The 23,660-nt window shown below is 40.1% G+C and overlaps 1 protein-coding gene across 10 annotated transcripts in view; it reads right to left on the bottom strand.

The window, feature by feature from the left end:
- The window catches only part of LOC114566221 (RNA-binding protein Musashi homolog 2), a 251,123-nt gene that overhangs the window by 18,449 nt on the left and 209,014 nt on the right, over positions 1–23,660 (bottom strand). For 5 of the 10 annotated variants that reach the window (XR_003694035.1, XM_028594535.1, XM_028594533.1 and 2 more), the window contains exon 11: positions 4,355–4,474. The exons of 2 other annotated variants lie outside the window; for them this stretch is intronic. Coding sequence is in view for 7 of the 8 variants with exons in the window: in XM_028594535.1 (XP_028450336.1) it covers positions 4,355–4,474 (120 nt within the window). In the remaining variant the exon portion in view is untranslated. Of the gene's footprint in view, positions 1–4,354; positions 4,475–10,311; positions 10,441–23,660 lie in introns of those variants that run through there. 3 more of the 10 variants (XM_028594537.1, XM_028594540.1, XM_028594542.1) reach the window with 2 other exon arrangements.

Here is a 23,660-nt window from a genome sequence, read left to right as displayed (position 1 = left end):
GAAGGGAAACTTGCTTCCTGGTTTTGGAACAAATCTCTTGGCAGATCTTCGTCTGTATGTAAATAAGATGTGTGCTGTAATTATGCTTTAAAATGTGTGTATTGGAAGTTGATGTCTGATGCACTGACTCAGCTTGCTATGTGAATTTTTGAACATTTGTATTTAGTCATACACTGTAGCAAACAAGTGCTACAGTAGAATAAGATTCAATCGGTGTAGCAACCAGATGGCAAACAATCATTGGTAAAGTGTCCAAGGTTTAAGGTGCTTTGACTCTAAAATGATCAGGACATACCAGATAGATAGAATAGTACATGAAAAAGTAAAGAAGAGTGGTAGAAAAGAAGAAAACATGCCTGACTTAGCATAAATGGTTTGACTGCTACTGCTGACATTTCACTATACCTAGGTTTGCTTACCATGGATGGTGATCATAACATATATCAAACGACAAAGAAAACTTCTTAAATGGCATAGACATTATTCTTCTGGCAATTAGACAAAGTATAAATGTATTGCCTAGTTTCCAAAAAAATTTTTAACTCCTACTATTTACCAAAATGTTTGATGCCAGGAGATTTCAAGGAAAAACTGAATTGAATTGCTGTAACCTACTTTCAGATTATTGTACAGTATCTTATTCATAATCTAAAAGCCATAGTTTGTGTAACCATATGGTATTAATGACTAATTAAAGTGGCTGAGGTGAAGGGCATCTGTATTCGTTAGCCAGAGAGGGTGAGGAAACTGTCTATGAACCTTGTGAGGAGGGGATGTCTCCCGCCTGCTACAGCTTCTTCTGAACTGTTGCTGCCAGCCAGAGCACCATGTTGGACTGTTGAAGCGTCCAGCCTCACAGCTTTTATCCGTCATTCCTCGTCTGTTCTCCCTCTTTCCCTTGCTCATGCTTCAGGTAACATCCCATGGACTTGTGGGTATAAACTAACATTGCATGTGCGTTTTGTTTTGGTAGCTTGAATAAGCAGGGGAAGCAGCCATCTGTTTAAGGCCATTAGCTCCCAGGCCAAGACTCAGGCTTGCATCGTTTTATTTTTTAAAAAGTTAAAGCGTTTTGTTTTCTTTTATTTTTTTATTTCAATTGCGTGGCGACCGATAAGTTGAAGAAAAGTAAAAGGTTATTTTTAAAGATTAAAATAAAGGGTTATTCTTGGGAAAATGTAGTAAAAATGTAAAGAGCTATAAGAGAAACGTACTTAAGTGCTTTTGTATATTGTTTTCTTATTTAGTTTAAGTGGTTCAAATATTTGTTAGCTTTTAAGTTTTATAGATATAGAAAAATTCATATATATTATATGTGATTGCAGACTTGAATTAGTAATTATTACTGTTAAACATAAAGTCATGACTTGATTGCCTCACACAGACTGACACACAGTCCCTCTCTGACTTGAGTAGGAGTATTCGGTTTCATCATATTGGATGATGCCTCTTATTTTGTTTACCTCCTGCATGTCTCAGTAGTCAACAGGTTCCTATTCTAGAGATGAACATATACTTTAGAAAATGCAGAGCTTTGAGTCTATGTCACAGCTGGATAGGTACAGATCAAACTCCAAGGAGGAGCAGTGGGTTAGTGTAGCAAGAGTGTGTTAATGGCACACATTCACGTGAGGTGAAGGTGTGAAAAACTTCTAACGGGTGTTAATTAATAAACTATTAAGTAGTTTGATGTTTACAAAATGATTTCGACCTAAACTTGCTCCTCATTGACACTGCTGGAATGTGTCCTTCTCAGCCTGTAGCTGATCATTTTTTAAAAGATATGTTTTACTCAAGCGAGACTAAAGGAATCATCTGAATTCAATTACCAATTCATCTCTTGAATCAGCCCTCTCACCTAAAAGTTACGTTCCCATACAACTAAACTGCATTCTCAATTATGTTTAGAAGGAAACGTATTTTGTCTCAGATTACGTTTGTTTTTGACGTTCCAAGTACATTTCTAATCAAAGTCCACATTTAAAGTCCATGTACATGGAGGTCTGGGTGGATGGATGGGTCACCCAAACACGCAGCAGACCGCTGTTCGTGTGAAACCAAAAAACCAATGTTGACTTATTTTAACTTACATATGTTAATTAACTCACATCATGTACGTACCATACTTAAGTTATGCAACAAACGTATTTTGACCCAAACAATAATCTTTTCCTAAACTTAAACAAGAATTTTTGTTTCAATTCACGTTAACCACATGTTTACCTCTAGCGACAGGCTTCTACAAAGACATTTAATCTGGGATTAAATTTGTTTTCCTTGTATGTAATTGAGAATGCAGTTTAGTTGTATGGGGTTCTTACAAAGACTACTAAAACACTGAGGGCCAGATGTACATACATTTGTAAAAGTAGCGTTATCAGCGCAATGGCCGACCCGCAGAAAGGTTAGCTGTGATACTTCAGCTCACGTCGTATTTAACCTACAGTTCATCGGGTAATCAGTGCCTTTCTCCGCCCAATAAACCGTAAATTGCGCGCATCTTTCTATCATGGATCAGCCACCAAGTCAGTCAAAACAGCGAAAACAAAGATTTAGCGATGCTTGTTCATACGGTAACAGCTTGATGCGCGTTATTTCGGCATTAGTGGTGGGGAAATGTATGTATTGACTAGTGCGTTGTAGCAAAGCGTTAAATACTGGTGCTATGATACGGCTGAGTGCAGACTGCGATATTCCCATTGCTGATGCTATGACTGTTTGAAATGATCCTGATGCCAATATTTGTAATGTACCGTTTAACAACTGCTGGAATGGAATGTGAACGCTGAGTCGGAGATTCAATGTCATCTTTGATTTCTTCCAGTAACTGTAATATTGCACGGCTGCTTAATCTGTAACGCTGAAAAAGTGTGATCCTTGTGGCGAAAATCTTTTCAGCTCGTCTCCTTGGCCTATCTTTTTCTTGCTCGGATTACTGCTGCCATTTCACCAGGAGGCATATGCGAGGAAACCCGCTTGTGACTGGTTTACACCTGCTTTTAAGAGGCGGAGAATTTTTACCGCAAAATACAGGTGTGCTTTCATGGGCGGTTTTTGTATATACCGCGGAATACATAATTAGGTGCACTTCACGCTTCCCCTCCCATCTCTTTATGGGAAACTCCCACTTTCCCCTTCACCCTCCCACGAATGCATATGCATGACACGGAAAAGCGCAATTTGCCATTTTCAGTGCGGCCTGTTTGTACATACCTCGCCATGCTTTTAAGCGCACGTTGCGAAACAAATACGCCTGAAGTGGGCGCAAAAGTGTTAGTACATCTGGCCCTGAGGGTAAAACCAACCTACACGTACAGGAGCCTGGCTTAGATAATAAAACATAGCTGTTGGGCTGACACGGCTTGTGTTTTTTTTTTTTTTTTTTTTTTTTGTGGCTTTTTACTGTGTACCCGAGTATGTTTGGTCATACTGAGTGATCCAGTATGTAGGGTGTAGTGTGGAGCTTAAAGTTGGGTAATTTTTGTAAGTTTATGGTTAAATGGACTGTGTTTAATGAGACATTGAGCTGCACTTTAAAATTGTCATTAGTGTCTTATCAGAGGTTTTATCATTTTGGAAACTGTGATTGCTGGCAACTTTCTCTGTACACGTGTCAGTGCTGTGTCGTCTCTGTAAAGCTTAGTTAAGTGTCTTGCAGAATGAATGTTTGTGTAGGAGCTGTAAACGTTTTTAAGTAAGCTGTATTTTCTACCTAAATGGCTTAACAGAAATTTAATAGAGGTTAGGTATTTTGGAAACTGACATTACACAGATTGAAGGGTCAAAGTGTATTTTTTATGTTTTAGAAGTTGTTAACCTCCAATTTGGTGTACTATGTTTACATGTTTAAGTTTAAATGTATTTTGTTGTGTTACAGAAGGTTGGTGCTACTAACAAAAATTACATAAAGGCATTTGGTTATTAAACATAAACAATTGAATGTTAACATTATATTTGTTTATCAATTATATTTTATTTTTTACATGCTGACTTTAATACTGTCAGTTGAACTCATTTTCTTGACTTTTTTCACGTAGGCTCAACTCATCTATTTTTAGTGTTAGTTACAGTTACTGTATATTATTGAGTTTTCCCTACTCATTCACTAAACTTACAAAAATATTTGGAAAGATGTTGCCTCCACTGTTTTTTAATCAGATCAGAGCAGCAGTTTTACAGTGTAAGACCCATGTTGGATTAAATCTCTACTGTGTGTGTACGATGCTGTCAGTCTAAACCCAAATTGTTGCCGAGTGTGTGCATGGGGGCTCGGGGGACTATGTCTATGGGGAGAAGCAGAGCAGGAGAAGTTGGAGAGAGCAGCAGCCACACAGAACATGGACAGAGCGTTTACCTGGCCCTGTGCTCTGTGGGTACGCCAAGTAGCCGCCTCTTCCACGGGCCCCCCTACCTGAGCCACGCGCTGCTGCTACCGCCGCTGCCGCCACCGGTCCGTATGCCGTCGCTGGGAAGCCTGCAGGCACATACACACATACACACTCATCACTTCTTGAACATGGATGAGTACGTCCCAGAGCTACAGGAGAATGTTGATACCAGCACTGAGCTACGGGTTTAAACTATAGCTGTCAGAGACAGGGGCTCATGTCAGGGTGACATCTATCAGGAGACGCTTACTGAAACCACTGTGATTCAAAACCCTGCAGATCCACTGATCCATACGCAGAAACAGAAAGATAGCCATGAGCAACTCACTGAATATCTTGTTAAAATAAAAAATAAACTGTGCAGCTTCAATATACTTGTCATGATCATCATGAGGCAAATGATATTAAAACCATAGAACAAAAACATAAATTTTTGATTATCATTATATTATTTAAAACTTCATAAATCGTAATTTACATTAGAGTGATCGTACTGCAATATTCAAAATAAGTACTATAAAAACATATCCTCTCAAAGAAAATATCTATTCGACTGAAAAGGTGCAAATTCTTATTCATCCACAAAACTGTAGTAAACTGACTTTCGCAATCCACTAAGTCTCTGATTATATTAGTGAAAGCATTTGGCTCTCGGGGGTGTTTATGTCACATGCTTTGGATGAAAGATTACAGCCACTTCTGAGCTGCATAGACATGGGCATAATAGCCCTACCTCTGGGGACCATCCCTGCATTTTGTCCGGGAGTGCTCCCAATTACTGTGGGTTTCTATGGAATCAGAATCATCCACTGTAATGCAAGAGGCAACGTATTTCACATTGTTTTAGTTGGGCTATTCAGATAGAAGATATACAGTAGAAAGAATTCTCACAATCAAACTGAGACATCTGTTGGATGATTTGTCATTCAGAAGACTTCAATCTGTTAGCTTATGTGAAGACTTGTCTCTTGTGCTCGTTTCTTTTTACATTTAAAAAAAAAGTACAGTACTCCGGTGAGAGTTGTGAAGCTTTACGCTTTAAAAGCATTCATAAGTCTGTCCAAATTGTCAGTTTATGATACACTAATAACTGAAAGGCCTTAATAACATGCAAATATAAATCCACTTCTTTAGGGTCTGATTATTCCAACAAATATCAGCCTAATAATCAGTCTGTAATTAAGCCAACGCAGTATCTGGGAATTGTAATTACAGTGTTGGCCTTAATGAACACAGTAGCTGGAGGTGGCTGACAGAGGCTAGTCCATGCCCAGGGCCCAGGCTCCTCTCTCAGCACAGGAATGGCATGTCATTAGTGGTGGTGATGAGATTCCTCACTCTGGGCTCAACACCGTCTATGCCTAATCAGCCTCCTAAAATTATCTCCACAGGAAATGCTTTCCTCTCTAGCAAAAAAAATGATCTCCAAATTCCCTCAAATTGAGTCTTTTCTTGATTTCTCTTTCAGCTGAATGTGCGTGCATGTGTGTCTTTCTTTTATGTTTTGGCCATATTCTGGAGACTGTGGTTTAGACATTACAAAATGGCACAGGACAGCTCAGAGGATTATTTTTTGAATGCTGTGGAGGTGAGAGGAGCACCGGTGGGTGACCTATTTTCTGAGTCAGCCTTGTACTGCTATTCCACCAAGAGGGGCTCGCACAAAAGACTGATGAGAGGGAGGGAGGGGGAGGAGGTGACAGGGCAGGGTCAGATGAGCCGCAGCCAAAGAGAAAAACACATAGCTTTTCATCAGCCGGCTGAGAAAGAGGTAATTCACAACTCTGTCGACACAATATGACCATGGGTGTGTGTGTGTGTTGAGTGTGAGATGCCATCATGTTACGACTGGCAGGCAGGTGAAGAAGAGAAAAAAATGGCACTTTCCCCCCCAACTATCTAACAGATCAGGAGAGAATAACGGACTGAGGCGGCATAGCGACAGGGGACAAGGAATACAAAAAAAGATGACAAAAGGCAACTAAAATCAGCCACACTTTTGCTACTGCTGCCGCACCACACCAGGAACTGATTTCTACAGCTCAAATTATATTATCCGCCTCTTTTCACAAAAATAAAAATCAACTCTGATACTATGCTAATGATGGCCATGCACCCCTGCATTTCCACTTACAGTGTCCCCATGGTTGCTCCTTGGAACTGTTTCATGCAGCAGTCTCCACCTCTTTTTCCTTCTCTCTCTCTCTCCTTTCCTAAGTGCTGAATCTATCTTCCCCTCACTGCCATTGTCATGACACCCCCAATAGACCCATTGGCTTGGAAGTTAGTTGCGGGCAAAGTTGTGGTGAGAGATTAACTTTGCAGGATTAGGTGGGTTAATTAATAGATGGCTGCTGCTCATTGTTTTGCGCTCACGCTGTAAGAAGCCACCCAAGAGAAGCGCTGCAGCATTAAATCAATTTCATGGCCCTTTTATTACTGAGGAGATAAAGCCAATATTTAGCTTTCAATTCTTCACAATTATTGGGCCCCTGATTTGCCACTTGAGTGGCTGCGCTTGGCTGGGGACAAGGACACATCTGTTTATGAGCTGTGGAGGCCCGGGGGCCTTGGTGTCCGGACTCCGGGGAACTGTCCTCAGCTTTCTCTCCTCAAGCCTGTAGCACAGAAATTCAGCCTTCTTTAAGAGTGCAGATGGAAAGGAAGAAAGATAAGACCTAAAGAAAGATGAGGACTGTCAAAAATGTCATCGACATTTCATCCTCTCTCCAAGCAAAAATAATTTCTCAACACAAACATTTTCAACAGAATGTTATAAACAGATTTATATTCATAACAAAAACAGTTGTGAATTTCAACATTCAACACTCAGAAATTTATGCAACTGTTACCCCATATGTGTCCATATCCTTCCCAACCTAAAATCAACTTTCAACTAAAGCAACTTGCCAAGCAGAATGGCATGTCCAATTGATGGTATTGTCAGTTATGTGCTGAAGGAGCACAATGTGCATCCAGAGCACATACAGTAAGGCTCTGTTTTCATGACAGTGCATAGCACATACCTGCACTTTATGCCTGTAAATAGCATTTTTCTTGGGTGTACACTGGCTCTTTTCTATCTGCACCTGTATTTTGTGAGTCTCTGTGAACTTGACTGTACTGAAGTAGAAGGCAAGTCACAGTAGGGGGAGTTTCACAGTGATCAAACGGCACAGTGCAATTTTTATGTCAAGGTTTCTTGGGATTTTTGCTTGCACAGGCCAGGTCAAAAGCTTTGTTTATCTATTAGAAAACTGCCAAAGCACTTTGCTGAATACACTACTGCTTTTAAAGTAGATAAAATTAGGTGATGGGATTGGTCAAATTAATTCTAGCCCCCATTATGACCACAGATGATGTATTCCTTCTGATGTCACCATGTTTTTAAGCTGCTCTGCGGTTGCAATGCATGGTTTTAACAACGGAATTAGCAAAATTCAGTCACCACGTCCTGAGATACTCATACTGGGCCTCATTGCCTGCCTTTGTACTCTGTGTCAATTACTCATCAGAGTATGTGTACTGTACTCAACCCTCGACAGGAGGAAGGTGAATTTTGTCATATGATCTAAACTTGTGCTAATAAGTTCCTAACATTTTTGACATTTGATTTTTCTCCTGATACACTTTTTCTGGTACATTTCTGTAGATCCTTTTTTGCCATACTGCCTTTCTAGCCACTTTCTGATCCTATTACTCAGAAAACGTCACGATGAAAAGTTGTTGCATTATGCATCAATAAGGTGCTATTTATGTCCTACCAGTCTGACAACAGCTTGACTGATGTTAATGTAATCTGTACTGTTCTTTGGCCCAAAACTGCCAGCAGCAGCTCCCCTGTCATTGACAAAGGAGCTCCATCAGTCACAGAGCACTCCGCTCATTTCTGCTATAAGAAGAACTGTCAACTCTCTAATGCACAGGAGGAGCCCAGGGACAGCTGATATGCGTGGTCCTATGGATGAAGTAGCCTATGCTCACATTTTAATATCTCTCTGAAACATAAAACTAATAGGGCCTTAATGTAGCACAACACTAACACATAATGTTTAGTGGTGATCTCAAATTGTGTTGTTAAGTAAGCAACAGAACATTACACAAACATTTGTAAAATGTGACTAATGTGTAGCATAGACATTTTTGTTTACCAATATGTTTAGCTTAACATTATACCAAACTAGCAAATAAAATTACTTAAAACGAGAAGGACATTCCCAGACATGCTTAATAAATCTAGCGTAGGAGTGCACTTAACCAGGGTTAGCTTGCTGGCTAACAGAGTTTTCATGCTATGCTGGTTAACACAGTAGCTTGATTTGGGAAAGAGGCTTGCGAAAAAGCGAGTCGGTTTTGGGGCCAGACAGAAGGAGTGAGACGGATGAACAGTAAAGAGCAGAGAGGAGTGAGACAGATGAACAGAGAAGGACAGCAGCTAAATCAGTAGAAAAAGAAGACAAAGAGAAGAAAGCTCAAAGGGAATGAGAAAACGAGGGAGAAATAAGGGCAGGACACAGGTGTCTTATTCATCCTCATGGAATTCTGTTAGGTATTTTAGACACAAAAAATATTTCTAGAGATGAGATTATATTATACTCAGGTAATACTTAAGAGCATCACCTGTAATAAATTGCTCAATCAATGTTAAGTGTTGTATGGTACTCTTACATAGGACAATATCCTTTGTAAAAACAAAACAAATGGTATAAAAATAATCTACATTCCTTTTAAAATGTTAAATGTTAAAATACTCCTCTAAAACTCTTACTTTAACTGTTTCACTATTACGTAAAAGTGAAGTAACAAAAAAAAAAAAAAACTAGCTATAGATGCTATAAAAACAAAGTATTCTAAGAATGATCCCCCTGAGAGTGTTAAATTATTTAAATTTTGTACAATAGCAGGCCTGGTGGAATTACACTAATTATAGGTAGGGCTGGGTGATAGAATAGAATAGAATGAATCTTTAATGTCCACCATGGTGGAAATTTTTCTTTATGGACAAAATTTTCTATGCCAATATAGGTCATTTAATTTCTCAGTAACGATATATATGACAATAAAGCATGTTTTCTGGTAATTCAATAAACAAATAGTCTATATGAAATAACCACACGATAAAGGCTATTTTTGTTTAGTGTGTGAATTAAATACTTGACAAATGAAAAGTACTGAGTATTTTCTTATTTTATTAAGAACTTTAGTGCAAAATGAACAAAATGTGCAAGGATCAGAACCATAGACTGTAAAAATAAGATCAGAACATAAAGTGTCGTCCAAACGACGCAAATATTGCCATAACACAGTACAGCTGCTGGTCTTTCGTCATCGCGATAGAAACGTTTTATATATCATTTTGACAATATATCGTCATCTCACCCAGCCCAGTTGCAGTGATGCATCATATTTTAGCATGTAAGGCTTTACATGTAATCTGCAAAGTATCTAATACAGTCGTCACAATGAAACTTACAGTAAGTACAGTAGCTGGGTAGATAGATAGCAAATCATACATGAGATGCATGTTTTTCTTGTCACTCTACAACAGTAAGAGAGACAACCCAGCGGAAATAAGTCTGTTGATAAGTCATAGCAGAGGCAGTGAAGCACACTGCCGCCTTCTCACAGGAGGAGGGAGGCATTCTGTCAGAGATGGAAAACTGACTCCACTTCACATTTTGCTTCATCAATAACCTTTGATAAGATGTAGAGACATAGAGACAAATAAACAAAAGAATATATATATATATATATATATATATATATATATATATATATATATATATATATATATATATATATATATATATATATATATATATTTAAATCAAAGTTACTAAAGAGAGAGAGACCTAGCAAGACATCTTTTCATCTCCAGACTGACAAGTGTCCCATTGTTGTCATCCTTCAGCGCTACTTTGTTGTTGTTGAAAGCATCTCTGGGTTGGTGTTATCAAAGGCATAAATCACAGAGCTGGAGAGAGCCAGGTGGCTTTCATATGAACTGCTGCACACATGCTCATGTCTCACCTCTCCTCTGATCAACGGAGACCTACAGTACACACAGAGATTTCCCCCCACATAAAATACAGAGACTGGTGTCTGGGAATGAGCCAGAGAGAGAGAGCGAGAGAAAGAGCATTTACATGCACACCAATAATTCAATTATAACCAGACTAATGCAATACGCGTATTATTGCAACTCTCATGTAAACACCTTAACTGGGTTATCTTACTCACATTAAGGTCCTAATCAGAGTAAGCATAACTTGATTAACAGAGCTGGGTTGCTTGTCAATCATTCAAATTAATCTTGCCATGTGTATGTCTGGTTTCTTTCAGTGTTTGGAGTCTGTGCACGTGCCAAAAAGGTCACACGGTGAACAGGATGCCAAGCGGTATGTTTGAAACAGAACAGCTAGAGATCGTGGAAAAATTAAACAAAGAACTTAAAATTAAATTGTAAAATGGCAAACACTAACATGAACATGACTTATACATATATGCATCCATACAAATATTTGATTCCTTTGTTCTATTAGAATGTATTGCCACATGTCCTTTTGTCCACCAACCTGACTGTTAGACAGCTAAGCTTGGGATACATGGGGAAGTCAGGTTGCTTTACTTGAACTTAACTACACTCTTTAAGGGGCATTCTGCAGATTGTACATATCCAGTTCAATTTACTTATATAGCCTGATGATGTTAACAGGGCTATCTCAGCTTGAGCTTTATTTTTAACACAAAGCATGTGTTACAAAACTGGAGTAGGTGTGACGGTACAAACGGTATAGAAAGTACACCGATATGAATTTGCCCTACGGTATGAATTTTGACTAAACCGTGCGGACCAGTAGAGCCCTCCTTTTGCTTGACATAATGCAGTAAAGACTCTTACACTGAGCTAAAATGGAAACAATATGCTGCAACAAATGTCTTTTGGTTTAATTAAAGGTATTAATTTTAAAGGATTCTGTTAGTATTGAAAAAACAAACAAAATGAATATCCAAATCACAAAATTGAAAACCGAATACCTACATTGAGTTGATTCTTAGCAAAAACTTTGTTCTTCCACAAATATGTGCTCAGTCATGTGTAATTACTTCCACCAACTAATCAAAATATTCTCGTACGCATAGAATCTGCCATTCAGAATCATTCAGAATACATAGGAATGAGTCGAATGACGGCAGCCATGTAGCACCTCCATCTTTAAAATACATTAGCCAAAGAGGGACATACCTCCACCTTTTGCGCTTTTACACTCAGTAGCACCATGACGAATGCAAGGGAGGGGGAGAAGATTTGAAAGCCTGTTGAAAATGGAGGATCACACCTATTCTCTAGGACATGTAACGGAGATGCAAAGGAACGTGAAAGGCAAAGCAACAAGACCAAAATTAATATTGGAGTGGCTTTTTCAAGATGGAAAGAGCTCATAAGGAGCAAGGATTTTAAAAAGGGATTCCAAAGTTGCCTGCTTTCTTCTCAACAGGTAATTCTGCCTATTTGTGTAAATTCAACATTTAATAGTTGCTTGGCTAACTAATAGCATGGTTGTGCATAACGTCGTGATTTCACTGGCAGACAACTCACGTCATGCAGTTGTAACACAGACAGCTAGAACAGCTGCGTGTAAACGATGGAGATATTAAGAGCTAATTTCGGATTCGGCCACCATAGGAATTAGAATGTGCTCGGAATGGGGGGCTAGAAAGTAATATTCATATTTGGTTGCCATATACAATTTCACCGCTATATGGGAGAAATTCTTACACAATGTAGCTTTAACTAACAAATATCTGAATAATAAAATATTCGGATCCAACTACTTTTTATGTGAAATACAGTATGTCCTAGTAATACAATTAAGAGTAGGTTACAGTAATAGCTGCCTTGCAGTTGCCATACCAGTATTTTACCTCTTCAGGATTGTTTATATTGAAATTTAAAGAAAAACAAATATACCATGATTTAAACTTTTACCAACCGTGCTTCAAATTATTGACCGTGATCCAAATTATACCATAACTAGGGCAGTGCCCGTTTGGAGCTTGTGCCTGTTCGGAACTGGCCGATTGCTTGGTTCCCAGCATTTCTTTTCCCCTTTTTTTTCTCTTACTATAAACGTGTTTATATCAGGCGCGGCTCGGCTGCGGCTCATCTAGAGATTCTGCGTGTCCCCTTTTTTCATCTAGCTGTCACACATCAAGCTAGCTATTTAGGCAGAGGAGGGAGGGAGCCTGGCTCAGCATGCTGGGGAAGCCGCTTAAAAACAGCATGCAGAATGAACGGAGAAACCGCGCAACCGCCGGCAACAAAAACAACGTGCTGTTGAGCCCAAGAGCCTGGGCGTTCATCTTACATGTGTTTGTGTACAATATAATAATTTCATCATTTGCATGTAGGGTAGACAGCAATCATTTTTTGGCAGATGACCCCTTTTTGGCCATCACAATCATCACGCCATACCACCTAGCCCTACTAGGGACTAAAAGTCAGGTTATCTGGGCCTCTGATGCATCTATTCTGACCAGTCTTTAAATCTGTCTTGTTACTGTAAACCCCCAACTTCATGGAAGTGCAAAACTAAATCGCTGGAGTACGCCTTTAATCTGAGTATTCAGAGCAATTCTTTGTGCAAATATAATATACTTAGAAAGACCGTAGATATAACAATAAAATAGCAATATATCACTAAAATAAAAATGTGACAAACACTGAAAATTTCACGGAAACATCAACGTTTTTGACTGATTAAGTAATTTTAGCAATGGAGTTACATGACAGGAAAGGAATACAAATACAGCAGCTTTGAAAACAACTACTGTACAATATTAAGGTCACCACAGATTCCGCTACACTTCAATATGATATCCCAGTATCATGAGATACTGTTGCTGAGAAATGGGTTGACGTGTTGGTTAGCACGACAGCTGCTCACATCAACTGCATTTAGTGTTTTTCCACAACAGCTGACCACAGGACATGATGTATCTCTTCATACTTTGAGCCAGGCTATCATATGCCATTTGAGAGCTTTTGCCTTGAAACATACCTCAGGTGTACATGTGGTAATAGTGTTGGTAGTGCTCATATTGGCTAGGCAACACCAAGACCCCTAACCTCTGCAGTATGACAAGAATAGTCAATTTTCTGTTGCTCACTGATATGATCACACATCACTACAGTATGTGTATATTTGTGGGTCGGTGTGTATGTGTTTGTTCCTGTTTGTGTCCCTTTGCCAAAGCTGTGGTTCTTTTGTGCCACAGGTAATGGTTTCTGTCTGTAATGAAACCATTTGGCACACTGATCCTATGCCACTAAGACTTTGTGGCTTCTGATTGGGGAGAGAAAAAGTCAATTACAGAAGTGGAGTGAGCCCTGAGCTCAGAAAAGCCTGGCTTTATGGTGGTAATTGCACACATATCTTATACCTTTGAACAACATGATGAGGCCAGGAAGGAGATATATTTGGTAACATTTAAACTGGGTAACCTTTCAGAAGCACAAAGAACAAAAATCCACCATGCTGGGGGAGAACTGCTGTTCCTTTACAAGACATAATCATGTACTAAAATTAGTTTGACACACCGAGTCACATCATCCTATCCACTGTACCCATTACAGTGTATTCTGAATTCATACGCCACATAAACATGTGAGCTAAGGACAGCAGTGTGTCTTGTAAAGCCACCATATAGTAGATGGTTAACATATAATGTGATTCCTGTGGATTTCTCCACAGAAAGGTCAGAGGTGAGGTTGAGCTACAGACCTGACTCGCTGAGCTAGTAGGGACTGAGTGATTTGCTCAAGGGCACTTCAGCTAGGTGGATTCTTGCTGAAGAGGGGGCTTGATCCCTGAGCCCTTCAGCTGAAGAGCAGTCTTCAGACTCACTATGTTGTCTGTTAAAACTGGCATAATGAATTGCAGATTGCCTTACCAGTTTCTATATTACATGATGTATACTGACCATATAGACGACTCTCTAGTCTAGAGGTCTAAATAAATCAACTGTAAATTAGAATTAAAGGAAATACTTAATAGGTTTTATATAATGTTGCTCACAATACCCTTAACTTGGAAATTACTCCAGCCTCCAAAACTGCAAACTCTGTACACACATCACACAGCTGTACACTGGGTGTGAGTGACTGTGGTGTTGTGATGTGGTGTAGAGAGCTCAGCAAAAGCTCAGTGTCTTTTACTTCAATTCTCAGTGACAAGTGCACATTTTCTTTGTAGCTGAAGTGCATGGCAGTATAGCATCAAAGAGGACAAACTAGGCTCTTTATTGAAGTGCAACCGCACTTTCGACCTCTTCTTTGTCCGCCTTCCAATGCACTTCAGTAAAAAGGAAACGGCTCCTATGCTGCAGAACTGATCTAAACACATTTTGCTTTCACACAAGCCTCAGACACACACACACACACACACACACACACACACACACACACACACACACACACACACACACACACACACACACACACACACACACACACACACACACACACACACACAGTAGTTAAAGAAAAAGGAATGGAGAGCAAAATAATAACGTGCAAAAAAAAATGCATTTCAAAAAGAGAGGGGGGATCTGCCAGAATAGATAAGGCAAAAACATTTAAATCCTCTCACACTAAAGAAAACGTTAAAAAGAGTGACACTGGTATGCGAATGGGACAGAGTCTTGGTTCACAGCCCTAATATTCAAGGCAGTTCATGATGGTGACTTAAATAGAGAGAGACAGACAGGGAGGACACAGATGTCTGACCTTGCAGTGGTGCTTATGTAATGGTCTGCTTCAGTGCATTTAACTGCAGTGCTCCTTTCCAACCTGGGATCAGTAAAGGAAACATGTCTCTGCAGTCCAATCTCCTCTGACATCAGTTCTGACACTCAGAGAGCATGAAAAGGTCCTGTGAGCTCTGAGTGAATCAGTTGTTATGGCCCTGCCTTTGTGGTCCCCATGGAGCCAATCATAATAATTAAACTAGACTACTTAAGCCTCCTCTCATTACTGTCCAAGTAAACAGCCTTAATTTTTTTATGAATTTTAATGCCCATTTCCCAGTTCTGAGGGTGGCAGTGGAGGGGACAGATGAATGATGAAGGGGGGTAATTTTGTCTCAAATTAAAGTGAGTGCATAAAGTGTCATTTCACCATTCAAGTTAATTATGTATTTGTGGATTTGCACTGATCAGTGCTTTTGCAAGAATTACAAATGTCGAGTGGAAATAAAATACAGCTTACAAAATGTTAGTGATAATACGAAGCACCTTTGTACACACTCTTTAATGAATATGATTTTATAGCCAAGTTAAAACATTTCACATATATTTTAGCCAGCTCCATGCACTGCTATTACACAATCTCCCACTGCTCCAGATACCAGGGGCAAGTAGGGTAACATGTGGCATGGCCCAAAAATAGCACTGCAACATTGGCTTCCACTTGGTTGCTGGAGCTGTAAACAATGTTTCCACATAGAGTGGAAGGAACTGTATGCAGAGGGCTGTGCTATGATTATGAATACACTGTATGTATACATGTTCATATATGTATGCATGTGTCCCATGCACTAGGGGAAGAGTGGATGAGAGCAACTGGAGCACAGTCAGCAGGAGGGAGAGGGAGGATAGAGGGAAAGGATGGGGCAGCTATAGACACCAAGCAAGTACCTACCTTGCTGGGCCAGAAGCTTTCGAACAGTGGGTGGGATCAAAACAACAGGCACCAGACACTGAGCATGGTCTCACAGACACACATATTGTACTCCTCGACCCAGTTCCATGTCTGTGCTCCTTTTCTGTCCACCTGCTGGTCTCCAGCAGTGTCTAAAGGTGGGCAGCCATGTCTGAGGCAGGCCAGCTTAAGTTTCATTTCTAGACCAGCAGCTCAACAGTCGGGACATAATGAGCTTTAGGGTTGCCACTCTGCCTCTTACAGCAGCTCATCTCCCCCACCACGGCAACCTAGACAGTGGGTCTCCATGGCAGACTGTTTGCCTGCTTCAGCTTGTGAGGATGTGTCTGCTTTCCTAGGGTGAGTTAAGACTTGGGCAAATGAGGTGAGCCATCTCTTCCACTTTCAGGAAATAGCCAGCCTTTCAGCATTGCCTGTGTCAGAGTGCAGTAGCTGGTTTTTTGCAGACAGATGCTCACGCACCCGAGGAGACACACGTGTATGTGCACGTGATCGTACTTGTGTGCATGTGAGCATGCAGACAGACCAGTATAAACTGCATCTACACAGGAAAATAAAACCAGAACCACAAAATATAAATAAACAAAACCAGTGGTCCTGTAAAGCACTGAGGGGCAAGTTGGTGGAGTGCTGCTACACCTGTTGAATCCATGTCAAGGAAAACACATACAGTACATTGATAGCCTATACAGTAGTGTCTCCGTTTGACACCAAAGCAAATGTACATAAAACTGATTTCAGGGCTGTTAACGGAGAGAAGAGCTGATCTAAAATCAGTCTAGCTCTATGACTGCACACACAGAAGCAGACAGGGCGTGACATACAGTGCTGTCCACTGACGTCAGAGCAGCACACTCACTACTGTCACAGGGAACAGAGTCATGGCCTGGGGAGCTCTCAGAGTCTGCATGTGCAAGTGTGTGTGTGTGTGTGTGTGTGTGTGTGTTTGTGTGAGTGTGCAGTCAGCATTGCTGTGGAGACGGTGAGGCAGTGAGGCAGACAGAAAAGCAGAGAGAGGCCCCTGGTAAAGTCCCTTCACCTCCTCTGCCTTCATACATAGCCCAGAAGAGTCGTTGATTGTGTCAGTTTAATGCCTGTGTGTGTCCAAGTGTGTGAGAGAAAAATGTGTTGTGCATGGTCGTTCCGAGTGTGTGAGGTCACGTCGCTCCTCGTCAGGCCCTATTTTAAGGCCTGCGACTCATGGAGTGCCGCGGCCTCAAAAGACCCATTGGGCTAATGATCAGCCTTGGCAATTAAAGTCAATCTGTGAGTCAGTGTGGCATCAGGAGGGCCATCTGCTTCCAGCCCTGTAGCACTCACTTTGGCCTGTGGGACCACTTGCTGGGGTCACAGCTCACCCGGCTTGAGAGATGGTCACAGGATCTAAGGAACAGTCTGCTGAGTAACTCCAGTTCAATAGAGACCTGTTCTACCAATAGCACTGCTGTGTGTGCCGCCGCCGCGTCTCATGAGTGCAGTAAAAACACAAACAGTGGGATCTGTCTTATGGAGGACAATGTTGCATGCACCCATGACACAGGTAAGCTCCTCATCAGCCTCAGGCCAGTGATTTTTTCCACCTGCTCCAGTACTGTAGCCAAGAAGTGGGGTACTTATTGTACTGCAAGGGGAAATATAAGATGTCTGAATACTTAAGAGAGCTTCAGATCAGCTGATAATGACTGCACATGGTGTTCCAAACTACATCATCATCCACATAGAAAGTAATGGACTATAGCCAGCAAGAAGAGAGTTTCATTGGACAGGAAGTTTGAAATGATGTCTTCCACGCTTTTAATTAGTGGGATACTCAGGTCAACGTTGATACAATGTCTTCTCTGGATACACAAGGCTGCAACGGTACTGGAGCAAGGCCAGTTTGCGCATCTGCATCTGAGGAAGACTGTGCTGTAATGAATGGATTAGATTTCCTGAAATCACACTCTACCTGCATGTAAATACATTTTTAGTTTGTCTTTGATTCCAACATTGTGATGAATTGTTACAGAAAAGAATTCTATGCCTGAGGGCCTTTACTTTGAAAATGAGCTACAGGAGTATGCTTTAACACCATGTTATCATCGTTCTTTCAAATGTTCACTTTGGCTCATCAGCAGAGCGTTGTCCTAAGAAACCAGCACACTGCCACTCTACCTTCTCATTATTGACCCCCAACCTTGCAGAAGCTACCTTTGCTTCAAAAAGTTCATAGCTCTACATAGTCCACGTCCACACCTTTCCATCTCCCAACAGCAGACGGTTACTAAACCCTGGGAGGCTAACTGGTGGTTCAGGCCAATGCCCTGGGTGTGACCTCTGGTGCATTCATCATATGCTTGGTTGGCTCTGCCCCAGTTTATAGGGAGCCAGGAACAGACACTATGATACCAGTTGCACAGGTCAGCAGCTCTCTTTCCCTATAGCCCAACTCCTGAGAGGACAGCTACTCCCTGTATCTTTATATTCATCTCCTACAGGAAAGGCCTTTATTTCCCTATTACTTACAGTTGCATAGAGCACCATGCACCTTTTATAGGTGTAACCTCAACAACCAATGCAACATCTGTGTCATTTATTTGAGGACAATCCATACTGTAACCACGGTTGCTAATGTTAAAAAAAAATCATAATTTTCTTCTTTTTAGTGTCAATAACATAGATTCACCACTTCTCTTCTCTCACTCTAATAATTTGCTGGTTGAAAATATTCCGACAGCTTAATGTTTAGTATTATCTTTTCAGTAGATTGTCCTGACATCTGACACAGACCCTATTTGTGGGTTTTATTCAGTTTTTCAAAAACTGTAACTTGTTTGCTGGCCTTTGCTTCACACATCAATGTACAATATGCATTTCAGCCAGATGCACAATCCCTTAAGCAATTATGGGTCAAGTAACAAGTAAGAACAATTCGACAAGGACAGACATGTGAGCGGTTATGGCAGCCGAACCCCTCATCTTCTGCTTATGGGAAAATCTTGCAGCAAACCAGGCCACCCTGCAGGTTTTAATACTCTGTGGAATCCAGAACCACCTGCTAGGCTGAGTCCTGTTCACATCCAGACAGAAAAAGTAATCTACTCTTTAAAAATGGCATTTTCTGTACTAAGATATGACGGAGTGTGCTGTCGTGTCTAAGGAATGGTTGGTTTGTGGAGGGACGGAGGCTACCGCAGCGCTATCCCACACTTCATATCTGACGGGGAAACAGATCTGACACAGATGAAGCGTGTGACACGTAAGGGATATGGCAACAGCATGGAAAAACAGATGGAAAAACCAATCCTCCAACACCAACAAACCTACCCAAAAACTGGTTAAATAGAATGTGTTGCGAGAAAGAAATACAAGATGCAAAATAACATGCACAAATGTATTTATATTAGGGCTGTCAAATGATAAAAAAAAATTAATCGCGATTAATAGCGGAATTTCTATAGTTAATCACGATTAATCGCGTGTTTTATCACATGATTAAAATTCTATTATTTTACATTTCAGAAATGTTTTTAAGTAAGGAAAGCAATTATTACCAGTGTATCTTGATTTGGAATCAAATGAATGCAAAGAAAGTTACTTTAAGAACTTGACTTTAAGATTTGTATTTGTTTATTATTTATTTACTGTAAACAAAAGAAGAAAAAAGAAAAAAAAGAAGGGTACTAAACAACAGTCAAGAACTTGTTTATTGTCATTATTATTTATTGCCATGGTCAAAATTAAAGATCTAATAATAATGTAATAACTATAACAATAACTTATTTCACCAGTAAATTGCTGTTGAACATCAAAAACAACCACCAGATGGAAAAATTGTATTTTACAATTACTGTGAATGCACCACGAGGCTACCTGTTTTAACCGTTTGTGTTGTTTAATTCCGACAATGGCAGCTGCTGCGCTGCAGAGCAGACTGTTAGGTCCCGGTGTTGGAATCCTCTACAGTAAAATACAGTCACACTTTACACTGTTTAACATTAGCTGTCAGCATTTTAACTAGGGCTGTCCTCAACTAAAGAAATTCTTAGTCGACTAATCGATTAGTTGATTTAATTGACAAAGCTGTGCGCTTTGAGAGGTGGTTAAGACTAGAAAAGCACAATATAAATGTAGTTAATTAAGCATCTGTAAAACTGAGTTTCTCCACAATTAATCCTGCAAAAGCACCACTTTAAATCTTGTGTTTACCATAAATGTGTTCAGAAGTTTCTTGGAAATAAGTAATTAAGCATGAATAAGCATAAAAAAATGACTAATCGACTAAAGAAATCTTAGTCGACTAAGACCAAAACGACCGATTAGTCGACTAATCGACTAAGAGGTGGCAGCCCTAATTTTAACCGTGTTTAATCCAGCTGCTAGCTAAAAGGTAGGCTAACGTTACCTGCTATCAGGCACCGAAATGTTCGTTCTTATTCAGTCTTGTTACTACCGTTTAGGTCGGCACGTTTCGGTACCCAGCCCTACTTACCAGAGTCAATATAGTGTGCAGTAACTTCTAAATAATTTTGATTACTCACTGACGTCCAGTGATCACCGGTTGATGAGACAGCGTTTGCACTTTGCACTTTGGTTTCAATAACAGGTCGGTGAGTAGCACTCTCCAAAATAGTGCTTTGCCTGAGCCCACTAGCATCAACCTGAGTCACGTTAACTGTACTATGCTTAGCTCGTAGGTGGTAGCTCAAGCTTGACGTGCTTTGGTGATATTTTAATTCGGCTTTACCCAATGTGCCTATGGCTTTAGACTTGTCTACGAGCCGTCCGGGAGTTTTAGAAAATAAAAAGCGCCATTCAGAACTGTGTTGCTGCTGCATTTCTCCATCATGCCTGCAGCCAGCAGCAGTAGGATGTGTTAGGAGGAAGTATGACAGCTTGATGATAAGTAAAGGTGCGGCAAAGGGTGAAAATAGTAGCCTGTTAGGCACGACGTGAAGCCGAGTGAAGTGAAAATAAATTAATAAATGGCGGCATGCGATTAAAAAAAATTAACGCGTTACGCTCGGCCCTTAATTGCAACGCAATTAATGCGTTAATGCTGACAGCCCTAATATATATATATATATATATATATATATATTTTTTTTTTGAAAATGTTAAGGTAACTGGTAATCCTTCTGTGGTGATTGCACCCTTGCTACACTTAGGACTGCCCTTTCCCCTCCTTATTATCCATTATTTTACTACTTAAGAGGCTGACTCACAAGACCTGAATTGCTTTGTCTGTCATGACATCTGGAGTAGCTGGATGACTGAGTGTTATGTCTTTCTCTCACTCAGTCTGTGTCTTTTCCCTGATGGGACCCCACTGACATCTTCATCCCTGATTTTTCAGTGTAGCATAATGACCTCCTACTAGCAGCCCTAATGGAGCCATAATGGTCATTTATGCCAGGGGAGGCTCTGAGGGCACGGCTGTGGAGGCAGCGAGACGCACAGGAAGATGGGAGACGGAGAGAACCTCCTGGTTAAGTCCCTCCACCTCTGCCTCTTCCCTTCATACACATCTCAGTCTTTGTATAAATACAGCTTTTGTGTGTTTCGTGCGTGTCTGCATTCAACTGCTGTGCTTATTCATGTGTGTGTAATGAAAGAAACTGATACAAGACTGGTTAACAATAGAAAGTACAATATGAATGTATCAGGGGTGTTTCCTTGCTTTTGATGTTCACTTCTACAGCATATTCACATGCATAATGCACATATGCACACTACATTTTCTTTTTCTAATTACATTTTCCCTCATGCAGACAAGCTTCCTATTCATGCATACATCATACACACAATGGCGTATACCACCACTCTTAAACCTCTCTTCTATACTTGCTTCCACCACTGGCAGAAACTATAATGTACATAAATTACAGTGCATGAGCTTAACTTGCACTTATTACTATTTTCTTTCTAGCCACTTGCATATTAATATGCACAGAAAACACAAGGATTTTTCACTGCATACACTCTTAGCCTTGGATAATCTTTAAAAAGACAACAATTCAATGTACTGTTGTTGTTCTGATGAAATAAGATACTTCTTTAAATGTGGCTTTCCACGCCTTAATCACGTGAGGTTCTCCAAACTAGACACCTCATGCTTTAACTGCAGCACATCTTGGGATGTTCCCCTGGGGGCTGCAAGTTGAATAATACAATAGCACATTTATCAACTGGCTAATGCTAATTAGACTGTTGTACAGAAACGAGAATAATGTACAGTAATGTGCCCTATGCTTTGTCAGATCCTGTTTTCTCTGTTTCTAGCAATACTCATAGCAATACTCATTTGGGTTAAAGTAAGAACATAAATAGCATCTTATCTAATTAGGGATTATTTATGGAATGGACCACCAGAGGAAAATAGGGGAGGGTCAGGTCTTTTTACTCTTTGTTGATGGGAGGGTCATCCAATTGTTATTAGTCTAGGGGGGAGGGTCACCCAACTTTTGTATTCATGAGAACAGCAAAATTTCAAAGTGGCTTGTTTGGTGCATATTTATCCATGTAGCTTCATGTAGCTCTCTCAGTCTATCTCAGCTATCGCTAGCAGATCCCTCCCTGTTTAGTGAGCCAGACAATTTGAGCTGTAGCTTTAGAGACCATGGGATTTCCCAAACTGAATAAATCTCGCTCGCACATATAAACACAAAACTGCTTTGCTAGCTCCATCTTGTTGTAACTAAGACATCTGCTGAAAAAACAATTTTATTCATTAGCATGATTGATTTGCCGTACTGTTGAGTTCAAAAATATCCAAAACACCGTACGAAAACATAGCGGACCAGATGCAAGCTTTTATTTAGAAAAGTTGAAGGTCGCGCCGTGGATAACACCAGCCGGGAGGGCATGAGATGGGAGGTCTCCAGGCTGCAGCCATATATATATATATATATATATATATATATATATATATATATATATATATATATATATATATATATATATATATATATTAGGGCCGGGACTCAATTAAAAAAATTAATCTAATTAATTACAGGCTTTGTAATTAATTAATCGAAATTAATCGCATTTTAATTCCATAAATATTTGACCTGAGAACAGTGAGAAGTAATTTTTTTCACATGGATTTTTAGTATACCATTGAATAATGACTGAATACATAAGCTTAAGCAACACAATATTGTTTATTTTTGTTCAACCTAGTCCAGCAGACCAGTGCAATTTTTGCCATTAAGTGTAGCAATAGCATATTTAGAAATATAGTACATTTCAGAAATTCAGGTAGCCTATAGGTAGGTAGACCTTCTGTAAACTATGTTTTTTTAAGTAAAACACAATACTTTCAAGTACATTCAGAGTTAGTTACCCTGGTCCTTAAACCAGTCATCTGGTGGAGTGTAGGTTGGGTGTGGGTCCTTGTACTCTGAGTCGGGCTAACGTCCATGCTAGCTGCTAAATGTTTTGCGTCAAGGTGATACTTGAGGCTCGATGTGCTGCGGTGACATGCGAATTCCTTGTTGCATAGCTTGCACACAACCATGCTCTAATCGACGCTTCCATCCGTTCGTTTTTTATAACAAAATTTCCCATCC

This window comes from Perca flavescens, chromosome 13 (genome assembly GCF_004354835.1).
Source record: "Perca flavescens isolate YP-PL-M2 chromosome 13, PFLA_1.0, whole genome shotgun sequence".
Taxonomy (NCBI): domain Eukaryota; kingdom Metazoa; phylum Chordata; class Actinopteri; order Perciformes; family Percidae; genus Perca; species Perca flavescens.
Note: the sequence above shows the minus strand (reverse complement) of the source record. Positions and strands in the feature narration are given on the sequence as shown.